Raw genomic sequence first — 25,959 nt, forward strand, 5'->3', positions numbered from 1 at the left:
ATCAGTGTAACATTATAATTCATAACTTAACTTATAATAACTTATAACTTATAATAGGAACAGAGAGAAGTAAGTACTACCGTAGTAGACAACCTGCAGCACTCCAGGTTCAAACAAAATCCTTAAAGGTGTTATCGCCAGACAGGCCGAAACTCGTACGTTTTCAGTCTCAGAGATAAATAGAGTCATGCAAAAGGACATATAATGAGTACGGTATAAGGAACAGGCCTACAGAGCAGCTACTGTACAACAGTCAGTGAATCATTAAAAAAGTGATAGTGTTATACAGTAGTTGAAACCACAATATTCTTGACCTGACCTGTTTTGACTCCTCAGTTGACAGCTGAGGCCGAAGCCAGAGTTATTCGAGCAAGAAATGTAATTGAGACCATCATAACAGAAAACAGAGGTATATCATATCGTGTGTGTGTGTGTGTGTGTGTGTGTGTGTGTGTGTGTGTGTGTGTGTGTGTGTGTGTGTGTGTGTGTGCTAAAACATCACATGAAGTAAAAACTTACTTTCAGTCAACTTTTTGGCCTAAATTCTTTCTTTCTAATTCTTTCTTTCTTTCTTTCCAGCTTAGGAATTTCTCATTACTTTGAATTGTTAATATTTGACATAAAACAGCTAAATGTGCACATATCATCATATCATCATTAATCTCAACACTTTCCCCCCTTATTGCTGAAGTGGTTTATGGCGTCAACACTGGGTTTGGGAAGTTTGCCAACGTTCTGGTGCCAAAGGAGAAGCTCACGTAAGTTTGGTTGTAGATTAACTTCAGTCTGTCACCATAATGTCTGTGAGAAGAGACAGGTCTGTCATCACCTGTACAAACAATGTCCAAGGTGTTGCGTTAACTCTGTCCCAGCCGAGCACGTGTAGATGTGTAAATAGGGGTAGGGGTCGGCGACTAAAACTAAGACGAAAGATGTTCGTCCACTACCTTTTTTCACTGACAAAAAACGAATGGAAACTAAATGAAAATTAAGCTACGATGACTAAAACTATAAGACTAAATATACTGACAATTTCGTCGACAAATTAAAAACTAGACTAAAATGTTAGGAAGGGACTAGTGGACAAGAGATCCAGTATGAGTCATTTTTCACTTTGGTTGCATGCTGAAAATAGCCGATCTACAAGCTCACAACGTCGCAGCGCGACGCGTTGTGAGCTTGTAGATCGGCTATTTTCAGCAAGTGTAAAAACACTCATTACGACGGCATCAAGGCCTGCCAAAATACATTTTAGTCGACTAAATCAACTGTAGATTTAGTCGGAAAAAAACCAGACAATACAATAACATTATGACAATACAACAATGATAAATTATCAAGGTTGGTTTTTGAGGAGCATTTTAAATTCCAAGATAAAGTGGGTTAAGATTGGTGATGTTTGTGCTGTGTTTTTCTAGGCCTAATATAATATTTCTCAATAACAAAATATATATACTAAAAATAAATATTTGGCTTCAATGTGCAATAACGAACAGTTCTAAACTGTCTTCTCCTCTTGTCTGTAGGGAGCTGCAGGCCAATCTGATTCGCTCTCACAGCGCTGGTAGGACATGTGATCATAATTGTTGCCACGTCCAATATTTAATTGTATTCAACAATGGCTATCTATATCTACAGATGCTCCAATTAATGGCCCCGTTCAATTTCAACCTTATTTTCTCATTTTGTATTTGTTGTGCATTTGTCTGCAATGCATGCATTTAGGAGTTGGCGCCCCCTTGAGTGCAGAGAGAACGCGCATGTTGCTGGCTCTCAGAATCAACGTCCTGGCCAAAGGACACAGTGGCGTCTCCATGGAGACGGTTGATGCTATGATGAAGGCTCTCAACGGTAATATTATGTAACATTAATTCATGGTATAGAAAATAAATAACAAACACAAATCAGATTTGTCTGAAATTCTTCATTAGGAACAATCCCTTGAGATGAACCATCTCGTTTTCAAGGGGCTCCGCAATTCGCAAAATACACTTCATACATAAAGACACTTTTTACTTTGAATACATTTAAAGATGAACTGCAGCCACAGTGCTGCTGTCTTCTTGAGGTGGGAGATGGTGAGTTGAGATTTTCGTACAAGGTACAGTGGTGGGTCAAATATTAAGGACAAATCTGCATAAACGGTTGTATACTGAATTCAAGGGCAGAAGGTTTGTTTTAGAGGCAGTCTGATAAACTACACATCTGCAACTACAAATGACCAAACATCTTTCACATTGTGTGTGTGTGTTGTTACGTGTGACGTGTGTGTGACGTGTGTACGTGTGTGTGCGTGCGTGCTCCAGCGTCCTGCCTGTCCTGGGTCCCGCAGAAGGGGACGGTGGGGGCCAGTGGAGACCTGGCGCCCCTCGCCCACCTCACCCTGGGCCTGATGGGCGAGGGCAGGATGTGGTCGCCACAGACAGGCTGGGCAGACGCCGCCGCGGTGAGTCTGTTGTTGTTCCCTTATTACAGACAGACAGACAGACAGGCTGGGCAGACGCCACGGCGGTGAGTCTGTTGTTCCCTTATTACAGACAGACAGACAGGCTGGGCAGACGCCACGGCGGTGAGTCTGTTGTTCCCTTATTACAGACAGACAGACAGACAGGCTGGGCAGACGCCACGGCGGTGAGTCTGTTGTTCCCTTATTACAGACAGACAGACAGACAGGCTGGGCAGACGCCACGGCGGTGAGTCTGTTGTTCCCTTATTGTCGCCTAACCCATTACTGGTGTGGATCAAGGTTATTATATGTTATTTTGTCATCTGATCGACACCCAAACCATACAGTGTTTATTTAATGTTAGACTTGTGCTTTCTAAGGTGTGATTTTGGGCCCTAAAGATTAATACAAAAGTAATCTTAACAAAACATCTTAATACTGTCCAATACTTAGTTAGGGAGGGGAGACACTTTGAGTTCCAGTGATCTAGGAATTGACTGATTGTGTCCAAAATGTGTTTTTCAGGTTCTGGAGGGCCATGGACTCACACCTCTGGTTCTGAAGCCAAAAGAGGTACACCTGGTCACTTGAAATATTATATTAAGATTTAAAAGAAATAGCTCATATTGCACAATTTGCTATATTTGAATAGCCAAACAAGCTATAAAAAATGGTTAACGTGGTTCAAATGATTGTGATGGTGTATTAATAACACATGCAATTAGCTGGGGGGAGTCTACAATCATGGCCCATTGAAATATATCAATAGAGTAATCATTCTTATATTCATGGTGATTGATTGTGGTTATTGATTAGGGGGTTGCGCTGATCAACGGCACTCAGATGATCACGTCTCTGGGAGCCGAGGCCTTGGAGCGAGCTACGGCCGTAGCCAGACAGGCTGACGTCATCGCTGCCCTGAGCGTGGAGGCGCTGAAGGGAACGACCAGGGCTTTCCATAGTGGTACGTACGCTACGCTACGCACACACGCACGCACGCACGCACACACATTTTTATTTGCATTCACATTTTACAAGGAATTTCTTGAATACAAACAATAGTGGATGCGCAAGCTTGAAAGAAACTCTACAAGTCTACAACAAGTGCTTCAGGATACAGATCACGGGTACAGGAAGGATCGCCTTCTCCATATATGGCGACCATGCCAATTATTGCAGACACTGAACAGAATTTTGCCGATGCCTGCAATCTGCAGGCCCCTCATGACTGATTTATGGACATTACAGAGGCTTCCAAATATGAACACAACTATAGTTTACATCTGTAGCCAAGCTGTATAATAGCATCCTTAAGACGCTGGTACTTAATTAAGCACCTTGGTAAGGAATGCCTCTTCCAGACACACACACACACACACACACACACACACACACACACACACACACTCACACACGCTTTTTTTAAATAATTGATTTATTGTTTGTCATTCATCAAGTGAAAATACCGTCATGTTTTACATAATATGGGGAACGTCATGGAACACCATTAAATGTAACAACGGGGCGACAGATTCATTGAGTTGAACGGAGAGAAAATTCAGTCCCTCAATCTATATACTGTACATTATTTATTGAGAACGTAATGGACCGATTAGTGGAGGGGTTTTCAACTGATTGTGAACCTGCAGGGACCACCACCCTGACTTAGAATCAACCCGGGGACCACTGTTCCATTGGGTTTGGTTATACCATACCATACCATACCATCTTTATTTATATAGCACATTTTAAAACAACAACGTTGTACCAAAGTGCTTTACAGTAAAACATTAAAAAACACAACTTCATTTAAAAACCACAAAAACAACCACAAACAACATGCACACAGTGTCACATTAAACATCGAAACATCTCATACTGTGCTTGGAAAAGCCAAGGAATAAAGGTATAAGTCTTGAGGCGTGACTTAAACACCTGGAGGGTGGGGGCTTGTCTTGTGTGCAGAGGCAGCTCATTCCAGAGCTTGGGCTCTTATGGGCTAAGAAGGGCTAAGATTAATGCTTTTCTAACACTTGCTATGCATGTGTATACATTCCACTTTCTCATTCAATTGTCCACTGACTACTAATCATTTCCTAATAATAATGACTCAACGAGACAATCCGCTGCACTTCCCCCTCTTGACATTCCAACTCCCTTTTTCAGTTGAATTTCTTGACCTCCAACTTGTCAGTAAAATGACTACAAAAATGACTAATGACTCATCATAGGTCACCGGGTCATTCAGTTCACTGTTTCTCAACTAGAGGAATGACATTATTAAAAATCATCATGGCCAGCCGGGGCGCCTGATGGAGGGCAAAGGAACTTGGAATAACGTGTTCCTTCCACGCGCTACGACGTCCAACCAGGGAAACTCCCCCCTGTCAGGTGTGAAGGAGCAACTTGGACACTCAGGCATGAAGGAAGCATGAGTTAAGTCCGTTGCTCTCCCCAGGTTGGCGGAGGGTGTGTAGAGCCAAGGATCACAGTAGATGATTGGCACAGGGGTGAAAAATGGGTTACAAAATCGTGGGATAAAAAATATATTAAAAAAAGAAAGAAAAACTAAATGAATGGTCATAAGGACCACATGCAATACTTCCAGGGACCACCAGTGGTCCACGGACCACCTGTTGAAAACCCCCTGGATTATAGGATAATGAATATAACTTTAGTTATACTAGTAACATACATAAAGTATAATGTTTGTTAAGTGTAATTGTATTGTTTTTGTCACAGCTATACATGCAGTGAGGCCACACCCAGGTCAGATGGAGGTCGCCAGGAGGATGTGTTCTCTGCTCGATTCTGACGTTTTCCCCTCGCAGATCTCAGGTACACACACACTGACATGCACGCACACACACACACACACACACACACACACACACACACACACACACACACACACACACACACACACACACACACACACACACACACACACACACACACACATCATATATGGTGTATATACATTCATGACCCGTTTAGGAATGACTTCATTCAACCACTGAACGCCATTTCCTGCCATTGATTTCCTTCCTTTCTATTCGTCCCAGAGAGCCATAGATCATGTGACCGCGTCCAGGATGCTTACACCCTGCGCTGTATCCCTCAGGTAGGCCTGTGATTGGTTGAGTACTGTATCCTGTATCCCTCAGGTATGGAGAAAACAATGTCCTGACCTATATGTTTCTAGGCCTATATCATTTCATGCCAAGGACCCCAAAGATTATCTGTAATTGGCCTCCGAGACCCCCATCTGAAAATATGTTGTTCCAGGGACCTCCTCCCCAGAAGCAAAGATTTGAGTTAAAAACGTTTGTTCTGAAAAAATATATTCCAAAGTTGAGGCACATTTTCACGATTTTTCAAAAATAGCCGTGAGCTTGTAGATCTGCTATTTTTCAATAGCTAAAGCATAACATAATGCTAACACAGTTAGGTAGGCCTATGATTTGTTGAGTACTGTTAGTGTATCCCTCATAGGTAGGCTATGATTGGTTGAGTACTGTATCCCTCATAGGTAGGCTATGATTGGTTGAGTACTGTATCCCCTCAGGTATATGATTGGTTGAGTATACGTGTATGCCTTTGTTGTACACTCTTGGCACAACCCAAGACCTTTGTTCATATATTAAGCCATAAGCTGACAAGCTGTGGATGGCATTTATGCAACACTACAGTATAGTGCCTTTCTCTGCTTTTTAATACGATTAGTATCTCAGAGACTCGCACTGTAAAATCATCACTTTTTTTTGGGTCTTTTTTTTATTGAGAACAGATTATAAATTGTTACACAAACATTATGATATGAATTATTTTTTTTCTTTTATAGAAAACAAAAAAAAGAAAGAAACCCTCAACCCTCCCACCCATACTGCTCAGTGACACCGCATACTAAAATCATCCTTCTTTTAAATACCTTATTTTGTTGTCGTGTTTTTTCTAATGTGTAAAAACTATAAGAGTGTAAAGAGTGTAAACAAGGAACTAAATGTGGTTCCGAATCCTAACTAATGGACCCATAAGGGTCCCATAACTATAAAATGAACCATTTTGGTTCCTAGATATCAATCCTTTTCCACGGTATCCCACAACCAGTGGTTTAGCGCTGCAGAAACTACTATAAGAATTACTGTACTTCTAAATAATGTATTCAAAATGTACAGTTTGCTTTTAATGAAATGTTACGCTTCTATTGAAAAATAGCAGATCTACAAGCTCATAGCACGCCACCGAGTGGCGCGCTACGAGCTTTTAGGTCTGCTATTTTAGAAAAATCGAAGAACGACTGACATAGAAACATAGCTTTTTCAGAAAACTGTCAGGATGTAGAAGAACATTTATAGAATCTGATCTCAGGTCAGAATGGGTTAATGAACTGAGGTATGAAGGCTTCCACAGTGCAGTAGAACGTTGTCATCTTTGTATGAACTGTCACAAAACGTTTCTCCTCCCTGTACCATAAGGTTCACTCCAAAACGTTTATTCTCCCTGTACCATAAGGTCCACGGAGTGGTGAGAGACACCATAGCCTTCGTCCAGACGGTCATCTCCACAGAGCTGAACAGCGCCACCGACAACCCAGTAAGTATCCATCTGTTGTTTGTCCCCAATTTGTAGTGGGAGTTTTTTTTATATTACTATTAGTAAGTAAACAACATCAGGAAGAAGCAGGACTCAAACATCAGGATTCAGTAATCCTGGTCTCTAAACTGCCTCCCCCTGCTGGCCAGCCGGGGCGCCTGATGGAGGGGAAAGGAACTGGTCTCTATACTGCCTCCCCCTGGCCAGCCGGGGCGCCTGATGGAGGGGAAAGGAACTGGTCTCTATACTGCCTCCCCCTGGTGGCCAGCCGGGGCGCCTGATGGAGGGGAAAGGAACTGGTCTCTATACTGCCTCCCCCTGGCCAGCCGGGGCGCCTGATGGAGGGGAAAGGAACTGGTCTCTATACTGCCTCCCCCTGGCCAGCCGGGGCGCCTGATGGAGGGGAAAGGAACTGGTCTCTATACTGCCTCCCCCTGGCCAGCCGGGGCGCCTGATGGAGGGGAAAGGAACTGGTCTCTAAACTGCCTCCTCCTGGCCAGCCGGGGCGCCTGATGGAGGGGAAAGGAACTGGTCTCTATACTGCCTCCCCCTGGCCAGCCGGGGCGCCTGATGGAGGGGAAAGGAACTGGTCTCTATACTGCCTCCCCCTGGCCAGCCGGGGCGCCTGATGGAGGGGAAAGGAACTGGTCTCTATACTGCCTCCCCCTGGCCAGCCGGGGCGCCTGATGGAGGGGAAAGGAACTGGTCTCTATACTGCCTCCCCCTGGCCAGCCGGGGCGCCTGATGGAGGGGAAAGGAACTGGTCTCTAAACTGCCTCCCCCTGGCCAGCCGGGGCGCCTGATGGAGGGGAAAGGAACTGGTCTCTAAACTGCCTCCCCCTGGCCAGCCGGGGCGCCTGATGGAGGGGAAAGGAACTGGTCTCTAAACTGCCTCCCCCTGGCCAGCCGGGGCGCCTGATGGAGGGGAAAGGAACTGGTCTCTATACTGCCTCCCCCTGGCCAGCCGGGGCGCCTGATGGAGGGGAAAGGAACTGGTCTCTATACTGCCTCCCCCTGGCCAGCCGGGGCGCCTGATGGAGGGGAAAGGAACTGGTCTCTATACTGCCTCCCCCTGGCCAGCCGGGGCGCCTGATGGAGGGGAAAGGAACTGGTCTCTATACTGCCTCCCCCTGGCCAGCCGGGGCGCCTGATGGAGGGGAAAGGAACTGGTCTCTATACTGCCTCCCCCTGGCCAGCCGGGGCGCCTGATGGAGGGGAAAGGAACTGGTCTCTATACTGCCTCCCCCTGGCCAGCCGGGGCGCCTGATGGAGGGGAAAGGAACTGGTCACTAAACTGCCTCCCCCTGGTGGCCAGCCGGGGCGCCTGATGGAGGGGAAAGGAACTGGTCTCTATACTGCCTCCCCCTGGTGGCCAGCCGGGGCGCCTGATGGAGGGGAAAGGAACTGGTCTCTATACTGCCTCCCCCTGGTGGCCAGCCGGGGCGCCTGATGGAGGGGAAAGGAACTGGTCTCTATACTGCCTCCCCCTGGTGGCCAGCCGGGGCGCCTGATGGAGGGGAAAGGAACTGGTCTCTATACTGCCTCCCCCTGGTGGCCAGCCGGGGCGCCTGATGGAGGGGAAAGGAACTGGTCTCTATACTGCCTCCCCCTGGTGGCCAGCCGGGGCGCCTGATGGAGGGGAAAGGAACTGGTCTCTATACTGCCTCCCCCTGGTGGCCAGCCGGGGCGCCTGATGGAGGGGAAAGGAACTGGTCTCTAAACTGCCTCCCCCTGGTGGCCAGCCGGGGCGCCTGATGGAGGGGAAAGGAACTGGTCTCTAAACTGCCTCCCCCTGGCCAGCCGGGGCGCCTGATGGAGGGGAAAGGAACTGGTCTCTATACTGCCTCCCCCTGGCCAGCCGGGGCGCCTGATGGAGGGGAAAGGAACTGGTCTCTAAACTGCCTCCCCCTGGCCAGCCGGGGCGCCTGATGGAGGGGAAAGGAACTGGTCTCTAAACTGCCTCCCCCTGGCCAGCCGGGGCGCCTGATGGAGGGGAAAGGAACTGGTCTCTAAACTGCCTCCCCCTGGCCAGCCGGGGCGCCTGATGGAGGGGAAAGGAACTGGTCGGAATAACGTGTTCCTTCCACGCGCTACGTCCAACCAGGGAAACTCCCCCCTGTCAGGTGCAAAGGAGCAACTTGGACACTCAGGCATGAAGGAAGCATGAGTTCAAGTCCGTTGCTCTCCCCTTGTCCCCCATATATGGGGACTAGGTTGGTCTCCCCTTGTCCCCCATATATGGGGACTAGGTTGGTGGAGGGTGTGTAGAGCCCAGGATCACATTAGATGATTGACACAGGGGTGAAAAATGGGTTACAAAATCGTGGGATAAAAAATATATATTAAAAACAAAAACCACCAGGATTCGAACTCCATTCTTTCATTGTATCTGTCATCACACCAGAGAGAGAGACTAGTGTCTCCCTCCAGAGCTTCCCTCAGCTCTCCCCACACACATCCCCAACACATATTGTATACTTTCAGCAGTGTACAGAGTTTCAGGAGTAACAAGAGATGGTCATTCCTTAAATGGACTCTATTCTATAGTTAACTCACACAGTTTGAAATAGGTTCACATGAGTCGGCAGTCTCTAATGAGTTTGTCAGTGAGGAACAGGTGGTAATTAGAGTGTTATAAGTATCATCTACTAGTAGGCTACATTAAATTAATCAATACCATAGTGTTTATATGCATTTTTGCCACCACAAAGCTGATAGGGGATGTCAATAAAATGTCTGTTGTCTGTGTGATAATGTGGTATAGGGCTGATTCAATTGACCGGTAATACAAATGTTCTCCCAGAAGGGGGCAATGTTTGGCAAAAACCACACTCTAAAATGACCCAAACTAAAAAGTTCCATAAAAATGAATCCTTAATTTGTCTCCAGCTGGTTTTTGCAGAAAGTGGAGAGACGATGTCTGGTGGGAACTTCCATGGCGAGTATCCAGCCAAGGTGAATAAATAAATACTGACTTATTCATCTCACTGCACATGGAATAAATACTGAATTCTGTATCTCACTGCACATATAAATACTGACTTCTGTATCTCACTGCATGGAATAAATACTGAATTCTGTATCTCACTGCACATATAAATACTGACTTCTGTATCTCACTGGCTGCACATGGAATAAATACTGACTTCTGTATCTCACTGCACATGGAATAAATACTGACTTCTGTATCTCACTGCACACGGAATAAATACTGACTTCTGTATCTCACTGCACATGGAATAAATACTGACTTCTGTATCTCACTGCACACGGAATAAATACTGACTTCTGTATCTCACTGCACACGGAATAAATACTGACTTCTGTATCTCACTGCACATATAAATACTGACTTCTGTATCTCACTGCACACGGAATAAATACTGACTTCTGTATCTCACTGCACACGGAATAAATACTGACTTCTGTATCTCACTGCACACGGAATAAATACTGACTTCTGTATCTCACTGCACATGGAATAAATACTGACTTCTGTATCTCACTGCACATATAAATACTGACTTCTGTATCTCACTGCACATATAAATACTGACTTCTGTATCTCACTGCACATATAAATACTGACTTCTGTATCTCACTGCACATGGAATAAATACTGACTTCTGTATCTCACTGCACATATAAATACTGACTTCTGTATCTCACTGCACACAGAATAAATACTGACTTCTGTATCTCACTGCACACAGAATAAATACTGACTTCTGTATCTCACTGCACATGGAATAAATACTGACCTCTTTATCTCACTGCACATGGAATAAATACTGACCTCTTTATCTCACTGCACATGGAATAAATACTGACTTCTGTATCTCACTGCACATGGAATAAATACTGACTTCTGTATCTCACTGCACATGGAATAAATACTGACTTCTGTATCTCACTGCACATGGAATAAATACTGACCTCTTTATCTCACTGCACATGGAATAAATACTGACTTCTGTATCTCACTGCACACAGAATAAATACTGACTTCTGTATCTCACTGCACATGGAATAAATACTGACTTCTGTATCTCACTGCACATGGAATAAATACTGACTTCTGTATCTCACTGCACACGGAATAAATACTGACTTCTGTATCTCACTGCACATGGAATAAATACTAACTTCTGTATCTCACTGCACATATAAATACTGACTTCTGTATCTCACTGCACATGGAATAAATACTGACTTCTGTATCTCACTGCACATAATAATAAATACTGACTTCTGTATCTCACTGCACACGGAATAAATACTGACTTCTGTATCTCACTGCACATATAAATACTGACTTCTGTATCTCACTGCACATATAAATACTGACTTTATCTCACTGCACATATAAATACTGACTTCTGTATCTCACTGCACATATGGAATAAATACTGACTTCTGTATCTCACTGCACATGGAATAAATACTGACTTCTGTATCTCACTGCACACATGGAATAAATACTGACTTCTGTATCTCACTGCACACATGGAATAAATACTGACTTCTGTATCTCACTGCACACATGGAATAAATACTGACTTCTGTATCTCACTGCACATGGAATAAATACTGACTTCTGTATCTCACTGCACATAATAATAAATACTGACTTCTGTATCTCACTGCACACGGAATAAATACTGACTTCTGTATCTCACTGCACAGGGAATAAATACTGACTTCTGTATCTCACTGCACATGGAATAAATATTGACTTCTGTATCTCACTGCACACATGGAATAAATACTGACTTCTGTATCTCACTGCACATATAAATACTGACTTCTGTATCTCACTGCACATATAAATACTGACTTCTGTATCTCACTGCACATATAAATACTGACTTCTGTATCTCACTGCACATGGAATAAATACATTCTTTCTTTCTTAAAATATTATTAATTTTGATTTTTTTTTTATATGCGGGTTCGGTGGCCAAATACATAATAATTAGGGGGGGTCCTTGGCATGAAAAAGTTTGAAAACCACTGATTATAGCAATATAAGTTTTTTTTGCAGAAAAGACATTTGTAGAATCTACATCATGAGGCCTTAAAACCCATTCTGGGCGGGAACCTCTTTTGGTGTTTTATAACCCATTTTGGTGTTATAGCATTATGTTATGCTTTAGCTATTGAAAAATAGCAGATCTATAAGCTCATAGCGCGCCACCGAGTGGCGCGCTACGAGCTTGTAGGTCTGCTATTTTTGAAAAATCAAAGAACGACTGACATTTTTAGAATCTGATCTCAGGTCAGAATGGGTTAATCAGACCAGTGTGTGTTCAGTGGAAACCTCGTATGAATCTGATCTCAGGTCAGAATGGGTTATAAACTAAGTTTGTTTACTCCCCTCTCCAGGTGCTGGACTACCTGGCCATCGGCATCCACGAACTCTCTAGCATGAGTGAGCGTAGGATTGAGAGGCTGGTGAACCCCTCCCTCAGTGAGCTGCCTGCCTTCCTGGTCTCAGACGGAGGGTTCAACTCCGGCTTCATGATGGCCCACGTCACCGCGGCTGCCTTAGGTCAGTGGTTCTCAAACCTTTCCGTGTCATGAAGGACCCTTTAACCCATTCTGACCTGAGATCAGATTCATACGAGGTTTCCACTGGACACACACTGGTCTGATGAACCCATTCTGACCTGAGATCAGATTCTAAAAAATGTCAGTCGTTCTTCGATTTTTCTAAAAATAGCAGACCTACAAGCTCGTAGCGCACCACTCGGTGGCGCGCTCCGAGCTTGTAGATCTGGTATTTTTCAATAGCTAAAGCATAACATGATGCTAACACCAAAATGGGTTCCCGTTCAGAATGGGTTAGGCCACGGACGGACCCCCCATTTGAAAACATTATGCCAGTGACCCCCGATAAGGGAGGATTTTTACGGCTCTAGCAGTCATTCCGAAACATATTAATTTCAAGGACCCCCCCCCCCCTAGTTTCACACGCATTATGCTACGGACCCCCCGATTTAATGGCATTTCTATCTCTGGTACCCGGATTTATATCGTAAAACCACTGTTAAATTTAACTCTGAGAGTGTACAAATAACAGGTCCATTTGGTTCCATTTGTACACTCTCAGTGTACAAATGGTGTACAAATGGAGTTACAGACCCGCACAAGGGTCCATTTGGTTCCTAACTATCTCTAATTGAGCTGGGGACCCCCTGGAACCCCCTTCAAGTACCCCTAGGGGTCCCCTGACGACCCCACTTTGGGAACCACTGCCTTATAGGTATACACAATGTGATTGCAAAAGGCTCCAATGTGTTTCCAACCTGTGCATTTATAACAACCATAATTGGCCTTTTGTTTAGTTTTTCTGTCTGATGTGCTGTTGCCATCTGGCCTGAGAGAGACGACAGCTTTAGCTTGTGTTTCATCATCAGCCTCAAAATAGATGCACGCTGCTGTAGGAATGGGCCTCAAAAAGCAGGGGCATAAACTGGTAAATGGGGGGTCTTAAGATCTTAACATATATATTTGTTTCATTAAAAAGGGCAGCGGTGGCCGAACGGTTTGCGGAGCGGTCTTGATATCGGAAGGTCGCTATAGTTCGTATCCACCGGACCGGCACGTTAAAATTACCACCGCTGAAGTGCCCTTGAGCAAGGCATTGAACCCCTACCATGAAATGTTCTATATGAGCAGGGCCTGGCTGTAAACAAGTTCTTGAGCTTATAGTCCAGTTACCCTGCAGGGTAAACATAGTACCTTTGCTTTGGCTTTAACTTTTTTTTTTGTTGGTGGGATTATATTGTAATAATGTTGGGGTATTAAAGGTTTTTGAATTAAAAAGGCTTAAAGCCTTTATGGACTTTTAACATTTACGCTCCGAAGCTCTCAGTTTGGATTTGGAACCATTCCTCTTTCCAGCATGAAAACAAGGTGCTGTGTCCCAGCCAGGCCCAGCATGAACCTGCCATGACATATACATTAAATTATACATCGTTGTCAAGAACAACATGTTCAAGAATAAAACAGGAATGCTACATTACGAGTAAGACGCGCGAACGCGGGAAGCGAACGCAGATCGTAAATTGCAATAACAATTAGAATAAATTGTGTCCATATATGGGCACAAAAGGGGCCAGGTCCACAACAAACAAATCACTGGCCCCTTTTGTGCCCATATATGGAGCTGAGTGGACCTGGCCCCTTTTGTGCCCATATATAGAGCTGAGACATACTCCATATTTGGATAGCGGGACAGACAGACAGACAGACAGACACACAGACACACACACAGACAGACATGATCTGCTAGGTCTCATAGTAAGTGCTCACTGCGTTCGCAATAAGCTCACGTGTTGTGAGAACTGCAGACGGGAGTCAGTGTGCAACCCCCTGTGGTGCATTCCTGTGAAGTGAATGTGAAAAATGTGTCATTATTTCCATACCCGACAGTAATCTCATGCAGGCGTCACCTAATTAATTAAGGCTCTGTGTCTGTATACCTGCTGTAACCCCTCTGTAATCCCCAAACGTATTCATGTCAAGGACCCCCATGTCTGTCTGTCTGTCTGTGTGTCCGTGTGTGTGTCCGTGTGTCCCCCCTTTGTGCCCATATATGGAGCTGAGTGATTTGTTTGTGATTGATGCAGCACACTCCATATTTGGACGTATAGCTGCTTTGGGGACTCCTTATATGGTTATGGCTAAGTTAAAAACTTAACTTAAAAATAACTTAACTTAAAAAAATAATAACTTAAAAAAAAATCTTAAAAAACCCCAAATATGTACGAACTGCATTCGCTTCCCGCGTTTGCACGTCTTACTGGTAATTTAACTCTGAGAGTGTACAAATGGTTCCATTTATACACTCTCAGAGTTACAGACCCATAAGGGTCAATTTGGTTCCAAACTATCATTTAGTTGGGGACCCCCTGGAACTCCCTCAAGGACCCCTGGGAGTCCCCGGACCCCACTTTGCGGGAACCACTGTCATTATGGTGTCGGCAAATCGCTCAAAAAATGGACGGCCTGCACAAATCTGCATCTCCAGGCTTGCGCGGCAACAGTGTGTGCTGTGTGTGATGTCAGAGCTTACCTCCTGGTCAGCCTATACATAAAGTGAGAATTGTCATTACTTTCACTTCATCTCCGAGCTTATAGTGTCGAGGTTTACCCTGGAGGAGTTCCCTGAGAAGTGTAGCCCTGAGTGAGTGACTATTGTCCAACCCCAACAGAGGAACCTATAAGAACTCTCGTTCTCCTCACAGTCCATTTAAATAGCTGCATTTCATGATGGACGGAAGGACACAGAGGAGTGAGCAGATCCCTTCAGCCGCCCGTCAGCAAATACTAAACTGCTCTGTAACCAGCCAGAAACACGGAGACACGGATGAACCGACATCCAACAGTCGTCAACAGTTTACCACCAATGTAGCTCTGGCGAGAGGACTGAAGACACATCAGCCGAGTTACACAGGAAAGAAAGCCCACATCTGTAAACGGTGTGACACGAGTTTCAGTCAGGCAAGTGATCTGAAGAAACACCAGCGAATCCACACAGGAGAAAAGCCATACCACTGTAAACAGTGTGGAAAGAGTTTCTCTGGGTCAGGTAACCTGATTTTACACCAGCGTATTCACACAGGAGAAAAGCCATACCACTGTAAACAGTGTGACAAGAGTTTCGATAGGTTAGATAGCTTGAAGAGACACCAGAGTATTCACACTGGAGAAAAACCATACCACTGTGAACAGTGTGACAAGAGTTTCTCTGGGTCAGGTAACTTGATTTTACACCAGCGTATCCACACAGGAGAAAAGCCATACCACTGTAAACGGTGTGACAAGAGCTTCCGTCATTTAAGTGATCTGAAGAAACACCAGCGTATTCACACAGGAGAAAAGCCATACCACTGTAAACGGTGTGACAAGAGTTTCCGTCAGTCAAGTGATCTGAAGAAACACCAGCGTATTCACACAGGAGAAAAGCCATACCACTGTAAACGGTGTGACAAGAGTTTCCGTCAGTCAAGTGATCTGAAGAAACACCAGCGTATTCACACAGGAGAAAAGCCATACCACTGTGAAAAGTGTGACAAGAGTTTCTCTGTGTCAGGTAACCTGAAGTCACACCTGCGTATTCACACAGGAGAAAAGCCATACCACTGTAAACAGTGTGACAAGAGTTTCAGTAGGTTAGATAGCTTGAAGAAACACCAGCGTATCCACACTAGAGCTCTTCACGGGTCCAAACAAATGGCCCCAAAATCCGAAATTAATCTCTGACATTTTACCGATTCTGACCCGTTCCGAAAACATTTTCAAAGAGGAAACCCAACCCGAATGGATCCGTGACTATTTCATCCGATTCCGATCCGTTCCGAGATTCCAGCCGAGCCTGTCCAAGATCCGATTACTTTCCGACATTCCAAGAGACCCGAACCAGCCAGGCAGACATAAATGTGGACTTTATGAAATCATATAGCGGACAGATGCATCCACACGGCTTCTATGTGGATCTCTGCCTGTCATGGTGATGATGTCATATTGGTGATGTCATAGTGATGATGTCATATGGCAGTGTTTCCCCAAACGTATTCATGTCAAGGACCCCCAAATTGACACTAATTAGGCCCGCGGACCCCCATTTCTCAACCTGTTTAATTTCAAGGACCCCCGTTTAATGGCATTTCTGTCTCTGGGACCCCCGGTTTATATTGTAAAACCAATGTTAATTTAACTCTGAGAGTGTACAAATGGTTCCATTTATACACTCTCTGAGTTACAGACCCATAAGGGTCAATTTGGTTCCAAACTATCATTTAGTTGGGGACCCCCTGGAACTCCCTCAGGGACCCCTGGGAGTCCCCGGACCCCACTTTGCGGGAACCACTGTCATTAGGGTGTCGGCAAATTGCTCAAAAATGGACGGCCTGCACAAATCTGCATCTCCAGGCTTGCGCGGCAACAGTGTGTGCTGTGTGTGATGTCAGAGCTTACCTCCTGGTCAGCCTATACATAAAGTGTTGAATTGTCATTACTTTCACTTCATCTCCGAGCTTATAGTGTCGAGGTTTACCCTGGAGGAGTTCCCTGAGAAGTGTAGCCCTGAGTGAGTGACTATTGTCCGACCCCAACAGAGGAACCTATAAGAACTCTCGTTCTCCTCACAGTCCATTTAAATAGCTGCATTTCATGATGGACGGAAGGACACAGAGGAGTGAGCAGATCCCTTCAGCGGCCCGTCAGCAAATACTAAACTGCTCTGTAACCAGCCAGAAACACGGAGACACGGATGAACCTACATCTAATAAAATACTAAACTGCTCTGTGACCAGCCAGAAACACGGAGACACGGATGAACCTACATCTAATAAAATACTAAACTGCTCTGTGACCAGCCAGAAACACGGAGACACGGATGAACCTACATCTAATCAAATACTAAACTGCTCTGTGACCAGCCAGAAACATGGAGACACGGATGAACCTACATCTAAGCAAATAATAAACTGCTCTGTGACCAGCCAGAAACATGGAGATACGGATGAACCTACATCTAATCAAATACTAAAGTGCTCTGTAACCAGCCAGAAACACGGAGACACGGATGAACCGACATCCAACAGTCGTCAACAGTTTACCACCAATGTAGCTCTGGCGAGAGGACTGAAGACACATCAGCCGAGTTACACAGGAAAGAAAGCCCACATCTGTAAACGGTGTGACAAGAGTTTCAGTCAGTCAAGTGATCTGAAGAAACACCAGCGAATCCACACAGGAGAAAAGCCATACCACTGTGGAAAGTGTGACAAGAGTTTCAGTTTGTTAGATAGCTTGAAGAGACACCAGAGTACTATTCACACTGGAGAAAAACCATACCACTGTGAACAGTGTGACAAGAATTTCAGTCATTTAGGTGATCTGAAGAAACACCAGCCAATCCACACTGGAGAAAAACCTTACCACTGTAAACAGTGTGACAAGAGTTTCTCTGTGTCAGGTAGCCTGAAGTCACACCTGCGTATCCACACTGGAGAAAAGCCATACCACTGTAAACAGTGTGACAAGAGTTTCTCTGAGTCAGGTAAACTGATTTTACACCTGCGTATCCACACTAGAGAAAAGCCATACCACTGTAAACAGTGTGGCAAGAGTTTCTCTGAGTCAGGTAAACTGATTTTACACCTGCGTATCCACACTGGAGAAAAGCCATACCACTGTAAACAGTGTGACAAGAGTTTCAGTAGGTTAGATAGCTTGAAGAAACACCAACGTATTCACACTGGAGAAAAACCATACCACTGTGAACAGTGTGACAAGAATTTCAGTCATTTAGGTGATCTGAAGAAACACCAGCCAATCCACACTGGAGAAAAACCTTACCACTGTAAACAGTGTGACAAGAGTTTCTCTGTGTCAGGTAGCCTGAAGTCACACCTGCGTATCCACACTGGAGAAAAGCCATACCACTGTAAACAGTGTGACAAGAGTTTCTCTGAGTCAGGTAAACTGATTTTACACCTGCGTATCCACACTAGAGAAAAGCCATACCACTGTAAACAGTGTGGCAAGAGTTTCTCTGAGTCAGGTAAACTGATTTTACACCTGCGTATCCACACTGGAGAAAAGCCATACCACTGTAAACAGTGTGACAAGAGTTTCAGTAGGTTAGATAGCTTGAAGAAACACCAACGTATTCACACTGGAGAAAAACCATACCACTGTGAACAGTGTGACAAGAATTTCAGTCATTTAGGTGATCTGAAGAAACACCAGCCAATCCACACTGGAGAAAAACCTTACCACTGTAAACAGTGTGACAAGAGTTTCTCTGTGTCAGGTAGCCTGAAGTCACACCTGCGTATCCACACTGGAGAAAAGCCATACCACTGTAAACAGTGTGACAAGAGTTTCTCTGGGTCAGGTAAACTGATTTTACACCTGCGTATCCACACTGGAGAAAAGCCATACCACTGTAAACAGTGTGACAAGAGTTTCCGTCAGTCAAGTGATCTGAAGAGACACCAGCGTATTCACACAGGAGAAAAGCCATACCACTGTGAAAAGTGTGACAAGAGTTTCTCTGTGTCAGGTAACCTGAAGTCACACCTGCGTATTCACCATAGACTGTAAAAAATATGGACAAAGCGTTCCGCGGGTCTAACATGAACGTAAAATGAAGCCTGTCAGTCCTTGCAATGGAAGTCGCCATCTTTCTAGATCCGTTTGGGCCCAGCTGGCCATTGGCTGGCCCAGACAACGAGGCGGGACTTCCCCCCTTCTTCTTCGTTGGTTTTTATTTTGACTCGAGTGGGTGGGGGATCCCGTTCATAGACTGTAACGGTAGCCACGCCCCTCAGAACATGCGCGACTTTATGGTCATTTTTTTAATACATGGGACCATAATTTTCCAAAAAGAATATTATGACATTAGAAATGAGACTTTAAACTAGTGACTGGAAGCAGAAAGTATTCATGACCATGTTTATTAAGGTAATACAGTCTAGGTGAAGTTGGGCCCAAATACATGGGCCTCTATGGGGCTATAGGCTTTTTTGAGCCCAATGACAGCGCCACAACAGGCCATTATATGAACTTTCATTTCCTTAGTGGCTTCACAAAATATCTGTCTGACTGCCCCCCTGGTATTCACACAGGAGAAAGCCATACCACTGTAAACAGTGTGACAAGAGTTTCAGTAGCTTAGATAGCTTGAAGAAACACCAGCGTATTCACACTAGAGCTCTTCACGGGTCCAAACAAATGGTCCCAAAATCCAAAATTAATCTCTGACATTTTACCGATTCTGACCCGTTCCGAAAACATTTTCAAAGAGGAAACCCAACCCGAATGGATCCGTGACTATTTCATCCGATTCCGATCCGTTCCGAGATTCCAGCCGAGCCTGTCCGAGATCCGATTGCTTCCGACATTCCAAGAGACCCGAACCAGCCAGGCAGACATAAATGTGGACTTTATGAAATCATATAGCGGACAGATGCATCCACACGGCTTCTATGTGGATCTCTGCCTGTCATGGTGATGATGTCATATTGGTGATGTCATTGTGATGATGTCATATGGCAGTGTTTCCCCAAACGTATTCATGTCAAGGACCCTCAAATTGACACTAATTAGGCCCGCGGACCCCCATTTCTCAACCTGTTTAATTTCAAGGACCCCCGTTTAATGGCATTGCTATCTCTGGGACCCCTGATTTATATTTATAAAACCAATGTTAATTTAACTCTGAGAGTGTACAAATGGTTCCATTTATACACTCTCTGAGTTACAGACCCATAAGGGTCAATTTGGTTCCAAACTATCATTTAGTTGGGGACCCCCTGGAACTCCCTCAGGGACCCCTGGGAGTCCCCGGACCCCACTTTGCGGGAACCACTGTCATTATGGTGTCAGCAAATTGCTCAAAAATGGACGGCCTGCACAAATCTGCATCTCCAGGCTTGCGCGGCAACAGTGTGTGCTGTGTGTGATGTCAGACCTTACCTCCTGGTCAGCCTATACATAAAGTGTGAATTGTCATTACTTTCACTTCATCTCCGAGCTTATAGTGTCGAGGTTTACCCTGGAGGAGTTCCCTGAGAAGTAGCCCTGAGTGAGTGACTATTGTCCAACCCCAACAGAGGAACCTATAAGAACTCTCGTTCTCCTCACAGTCCATGTAATAGCTGCATTTCATGATGGAAGGAAGGACACAGAGGAGTGAGCAGATCCCTTCAGCGGCCCGTCAGCAAATACTAAACTGCTCTGTAACCAACCAGAAACACGGAGACACGGATGAACCGACATCTAATCAAATACTAAACTGCTCTGTAACCAGCCAGAAACACGGAGACACGGATGAACCTACATCTAATCAAATACTAAACTGCTCTGTAACCAGCCAGAAACACGGAGACACGGATGAACCGACATCCAACAGTCGTCAACAGTTTACCACCAATGTAGCTCTGGCGAGAGGACTGAAGACACATCAGCCGAGTTACACAGGAAAGAAAGCCCACATCTGTAAACGGTGTGACACGAGTTTCAGTCAGGCAAGTGATCTGAAGAAACACCAGCGAATCCACACAGGAGAAAAGCCATACCACTGTGGAAAGTGTGACAAGATCGAGGTTCAGTAGGTTAGATAGCTTGAAGAGACACCAGAGTATTCACACTGGAGAAAAACCATACCACTGTGAACAGTGTGACAAGAGTTTCTCTGTGTCCGGTAGCCTGAAGTCACACCTGCGTATCCACACTGGAGAAAAGCCATACCACTGTAAACAGTGTGACAAGAGTTTCTCTGTGTCAGGTAGCCTGAAGTCACACCTGCGTATCCACACAGGAGATAAGCCATACCACTGTAAACAGTGTGACAAGAGTTTCGATAGGTTAGATAGCTTGAAGAGACACCAGAGTATTCACACTGGAGAAAAACCATACCACTGTGAACAGTGTGACAAGAATTTCAGTCATTTAGGTGATCTGAAGAAACACCAGCGTATCCACACTGGAGAAAAACCTTACCACTGTGAAAAGTGTGGCAAGAGTTTCTCTGGGTCAGGTAAACTGATTGTACACCTGCGTATCCACACTGGAGAAAAGCCATACCACTGTAAACGGTGTGACAAGAGTTTCCGTCAGTCAAGTGATCTGAAGAAACACCAGCGTATTCACACAGGAGAAAAGCCATACCACTGTGAAAAGTGTGACAAGAGTTTCTCTGTGTCAGGTAACCTGAAGTCACACCTGCGTATTCACACAGGAGAAAGCCATACCACTGTAAACAGTGTGACAAGAGTTTCAGTAGGTTAGATAGCCCAGGTTTTTTTACCTGGGTATATCTGTAGTATCTGTATAGTGTCTGTACCTGCTGTAACAGAGGCTCTGTGTCTTTAACCCCGTAGTGTCTGAGAGCAAGACCCTCTGCCACCCGTCCTCCGTGGACTCCCTGTCCACCAGTGCAGCGACAGAGGACCATGTGTCTATGGGGGGCTGGGCCGCGAGGAAGGCCCTGAGGGTAGTGGAGCATGTAGAACAAGGTACTGTACATACTGTACACATGTGTCTATGGGGGGCTGGGCCGCGAGGAAGGCTCTGAGGGTAGTGGAGCATGTAGAACAAGGTAGGACCATGTGTCTATGGGGGGCTGGGCCGCTATAGGAAGGCTCTGAGGGTAGTGGAGCATGTAGAACAAGGTAGGACCATGTGTCTATGGGGGGCTGGGCCGCTATAGGAAGGCTCTGAGGGTAGTGGAGCATCTAGAACAAGGTATACTGTACACATCTATATCTATTACTGTACACATGTACATGGTGCATCTATATCTGTTACTGTACACATGGCAATAAGGTGCATCTATATCTGTTACTGTACACATGTGCATGGTGGTGCATCTATATCTGTTACTGTACACATGTCAATGGTATCTATAGGCTACAAGGTACTGCACACACCAAGACTTCAGTTCAAATTATTTATTTCATATTTGAACAGGGACAAACGTTTCGGCTATTATATCCAGCCGTGATGAAGGCTGGATAGTCGAAACATTTGTCCCCACTACCGTTATTTTGGTATTTTAAGGGGGAAATGTATTATTAGGAATAATACCTGGAAGTTATGCGGGAACGCCCACTGAGTGGCAAAAAACTACTTTCTGGCCTCGACAGCCCAGACATCCACACAGAAAAGTCCTGTCTGATTGCATTAAACAACGTTAAACTCACCAACATTGCAGCTGTACGAAAAGCTTGAATTATCCTCTTTCTATCTGCAAAGTTTTTGTTTCATAAACATCCACCATAGAAACGTTAACTTATGAGCTACTTTGTCAAGAAACGTCCTGCATTTGATTATGTTTTCAAGAGTCAGAGTTTGGAAGTGCTTGTTTTCAATAACACAATAACATTGTGCTGCCTCCTGCATCATGTGACATTTAGAAACAGGTGGTACGGCAGGACGGTTGAGTGATTTCCAACGAGCGCTTCCAAACTCCAACACTCCAACATGCTGCTCAATATTTTACCACTCAGTCTAGATGAGGGGGGCGTGTCCACTCAGTCTAGATGAGGGGGGGGGGGGCGTGTCCAGATGGAAAAATCATGCATGTGCATACTCTTTATAGGTTGAAACATTGTCCATTATTTCACCGTCCTACAGTGCTGGCTATCGAGTTACTTGCCTCCTGTCAGGCCCTGGAGTTCCTCCGTCCTCTGAGGACCACCGATCCTCTAGAGAAGGTCTACGCCCTGCTACGTTCTGTGGTCAGGTAAGAGTTCCTCCATCCTCTGTGAGGACCACCGACCCTCTAGAGAAGGTCTACGGCCTGCTACGTTCTGTGGTCAGGTAAGAGTTCCTCCATCCTCTGTGAGGACCACCGATCCTCTAGAGAAGGTCTACGGCCTGCTACGTTCTGTGGTCAGGTAAGAGTTCCTCCATCCTCTGTGAGGACCACCGACCCTCTAGAGAAGGTCTACGACCTGCTCCGTTCTGTGGTCAGGTAAGGGCTGCAGCGATAGAAAACAACACACTACATGACTATTGCAGAGATTAAAATAGGGTGCATTTTGCATCCCAAAACGCAGTTCATAGTTAAGGGACGCAATAAAACAACGACCTCTGCATCCACAGGATGCACTACTGTACTACTGTACTGTTTTTTTTATTCTAGTTTATTTTGCTAGCTTTGGTTATAATAATCATTTCTTCTTCTGTTTTCTACATGAATATAACCACATTATAACCATATAAAATTAAATGGGAGTTAAATGCTGCAAATTGTAAAAATGACTCCTAACGTTGTTGAAGTGGGACTCATGGAATGTCCCTGGGACTCATTTCTAAAAGACCATCCCTGCATTCCGGGACTCATTACATTGAAAACATATTTACATCACTGCTCTTAACCCGTTTTGGTCTGATGTCAAAATTTAAAAAAAGATCTTCTCAATCCTGACAGTTTTCTGAAATACCTCATGTTTCTAGGCCTATATCACTCAATATTTCATGTCAAGGACTCCAAATATTATATGCAATTGGCCCGCCGACCCCCATCTCATAATATGTTGTTCCAGGGGCCCCCCCAGAAGCAAAGATTTGAGTTAAAATCGGTCGCTCTGAAAGAATATTCCAAGTATGCCACTATGAGCTTGTAGATCTGCTATTTTTCAATAGCTAAAGTATAACATGCTATGAACACCAAAAGGGGCCACAGAATGGGTTAATTAGGTTTCCTGCTTTGGGAGGAAATAACACTTTTGAACTGTAATTTTGCTGTACTATCCAAATACAGTGACCCAGAAGATATAAATGCTAAAAATGTAAGGAGAATTCCATGCTAGAAGGCTTTCTCACCTTTATTTGTAGTTGTTACGTCCCCACCAAAGAGGTTCAGGTGTTATTTTGTGCAAAAGTGCATTATTGGTTATTTTCCCACCATAAGCATTCAATGAATTGCATTGAATTGAATGAGGCTATGGGATGTTGCGCTAATTCGCTTATTTACTTTTGTATATATCCTCTCTTCATAATGTAAATAGTATCCCAAGCGGCACACTTTACTACTTATTTCGATGAAAATAAGCGAATTAGCACAAAAACCCAACCCCCATTGAGGGCTTTTAATAGGGCAATAGCCAATAATGCACTTTTGCACAAAATAACACCTGGACCTCTTTGGTGGGGACGTAACAACTACAAATAAGGTATAAGAAAGCCTTCTAGCATGGAATTCTTCTTTAAGCATTAGATTTAAATCGTGTAACAAGCGACTTGCATCTCTTAACAAGTTGTTGACCAAATTTCTCTCACCAGCCCTTGGGATAAAGATCGATGCATGAGTCCTGACATAGAGGCTGCTCACGCTCTCCTCCAAGAGCAAAAGGCAAGTTTCCCTGACAACGTTTTAGTAAAATACTGACCAGATTTTTTCAATTTGTAACCAACGCCTCCACCTACTACGCAAGCTCAACTCCTTGTGAGTGAGCAAGCATATTATGGAAACAGTCTATAAAAACCTGATAAGAGGGAATCTTGACTTTTAACATGGCAATGTGGTTTGGCAATCTAAATGTAAAAGGAAGAAGCAAGCTGCAGCGAATAGTAAACCTAGCCTCAAAGATCATTGGGAAGAGACAGAAACAATTAGGCTGTATCTACAAGGAGGTACTTCGTAAAAAAGCTGTCAAGATAGCAAACGACCTCCTCTCATCCACTCTGCAGGGAGTTCAGGTAGACGGTAAAAAGTACCAAAAGTTTAACCGTACCATTTTTTTAAAATTCCTTCATACCAAATTCCATTAAGGCACTAAATGATACCATGTCTCACTAGATTTGTTGTTTTTCCAATGTATTTACCACTTTTGTCCTGCACTTTTTTGCCATGAGAAAATAATTGTGTTAAGTGTTGTTGCAACGGTTTGTTTTTTTTACTGTTGAGACCGAAGACCGAAATTTCCACACATGGACAATAAATGAAACTAACTAAAGACATTTGGTTCCGAAATCACGTCATAATGCCTTTGTCTCCCTGCTTCAGGTGTGGGAGGCAGTTCAACCCTACATGGACAAATACAGCAAAAAGACGACCAACTGAACCAAGTACTCTCAATAACAAGGACCATAGGTTTCTTTGGGTGTCCCCACGATTCGATTCAGATTCTTGGGGTCACGATTCGATTCATTTTTTTTTTTTGACAATTCAAAAGCATTTTCTCCCCCAGATTCTCGATTCAATACATAGGATTTCATCACAATCTACTACAGTAACTTGAAAATGACTGAAGACAGTTTACTGTGATTAGGGTAAGCTTACATTTCATATCACAAACACCATGTAGTATTGTAGTGTATAGTGTAGTAAAAAATCTTCCCGTTCATAACGGGAATTGATTTTTTTTTTTACACCCCTAGAAGTTTCCTAA

General features: G+C 44.5%; 1 protein-coding gene across 1 annotated transcript; it reads left to right on the forward strand.

Annotated features, from left to right (window-relative positions):
* Nucleotides 1-375: 375 nt before the first annotated feature.
* LOC308311014 (histidine ammonia-lyase-like) lies at nt 376-25,631 on the forward strand (the record flags this gene model as incomplete). Its single annotated transcript, XM_080757509.1, has 16 exons — nt 376-409; nt 692-758; nt 1,527-1,564; nt 1,726-1,851; nt 2,307-2,446; nt 2,972-3,019; nt 3,263-3,410; nt 5,189-5,284; nt 5,512-5,570; nt 6,962-7,042; nt 9,932-9,997; nt 12,428-12,593; nt 21,943-22,077; nt 23,198-23,306; nt 24,851-24,920; nt 25,575-25,631. The coding sequence occupies exons 4-16, from the start codon at nt 1,761-1,763 to the stop codon at nt 25,629-25,631; spliced, it is 1,266 nt and encodes a 421-aa protein (XP_080613635.1). The 5' UTR covers nt 376-409; nt 692-758; nt 1,527-1,564; nt 1,726-1,760.
* Between the last annotated feature and the right edge of the window lie 328 nt (nt 25,632-25,959).

This window comes from Protomyctophum bolini, assembly GCF_963924005.1.
Source record: "Protomyctophum bolini genome assembly, chromosome: 23".
Lineage (NCBI taxonomy): Eukaryota > Metazoa > Chordata > Actinopteri > Myctophiformes > Myctophidae > Protomyctophum > Protomyctophum bolini.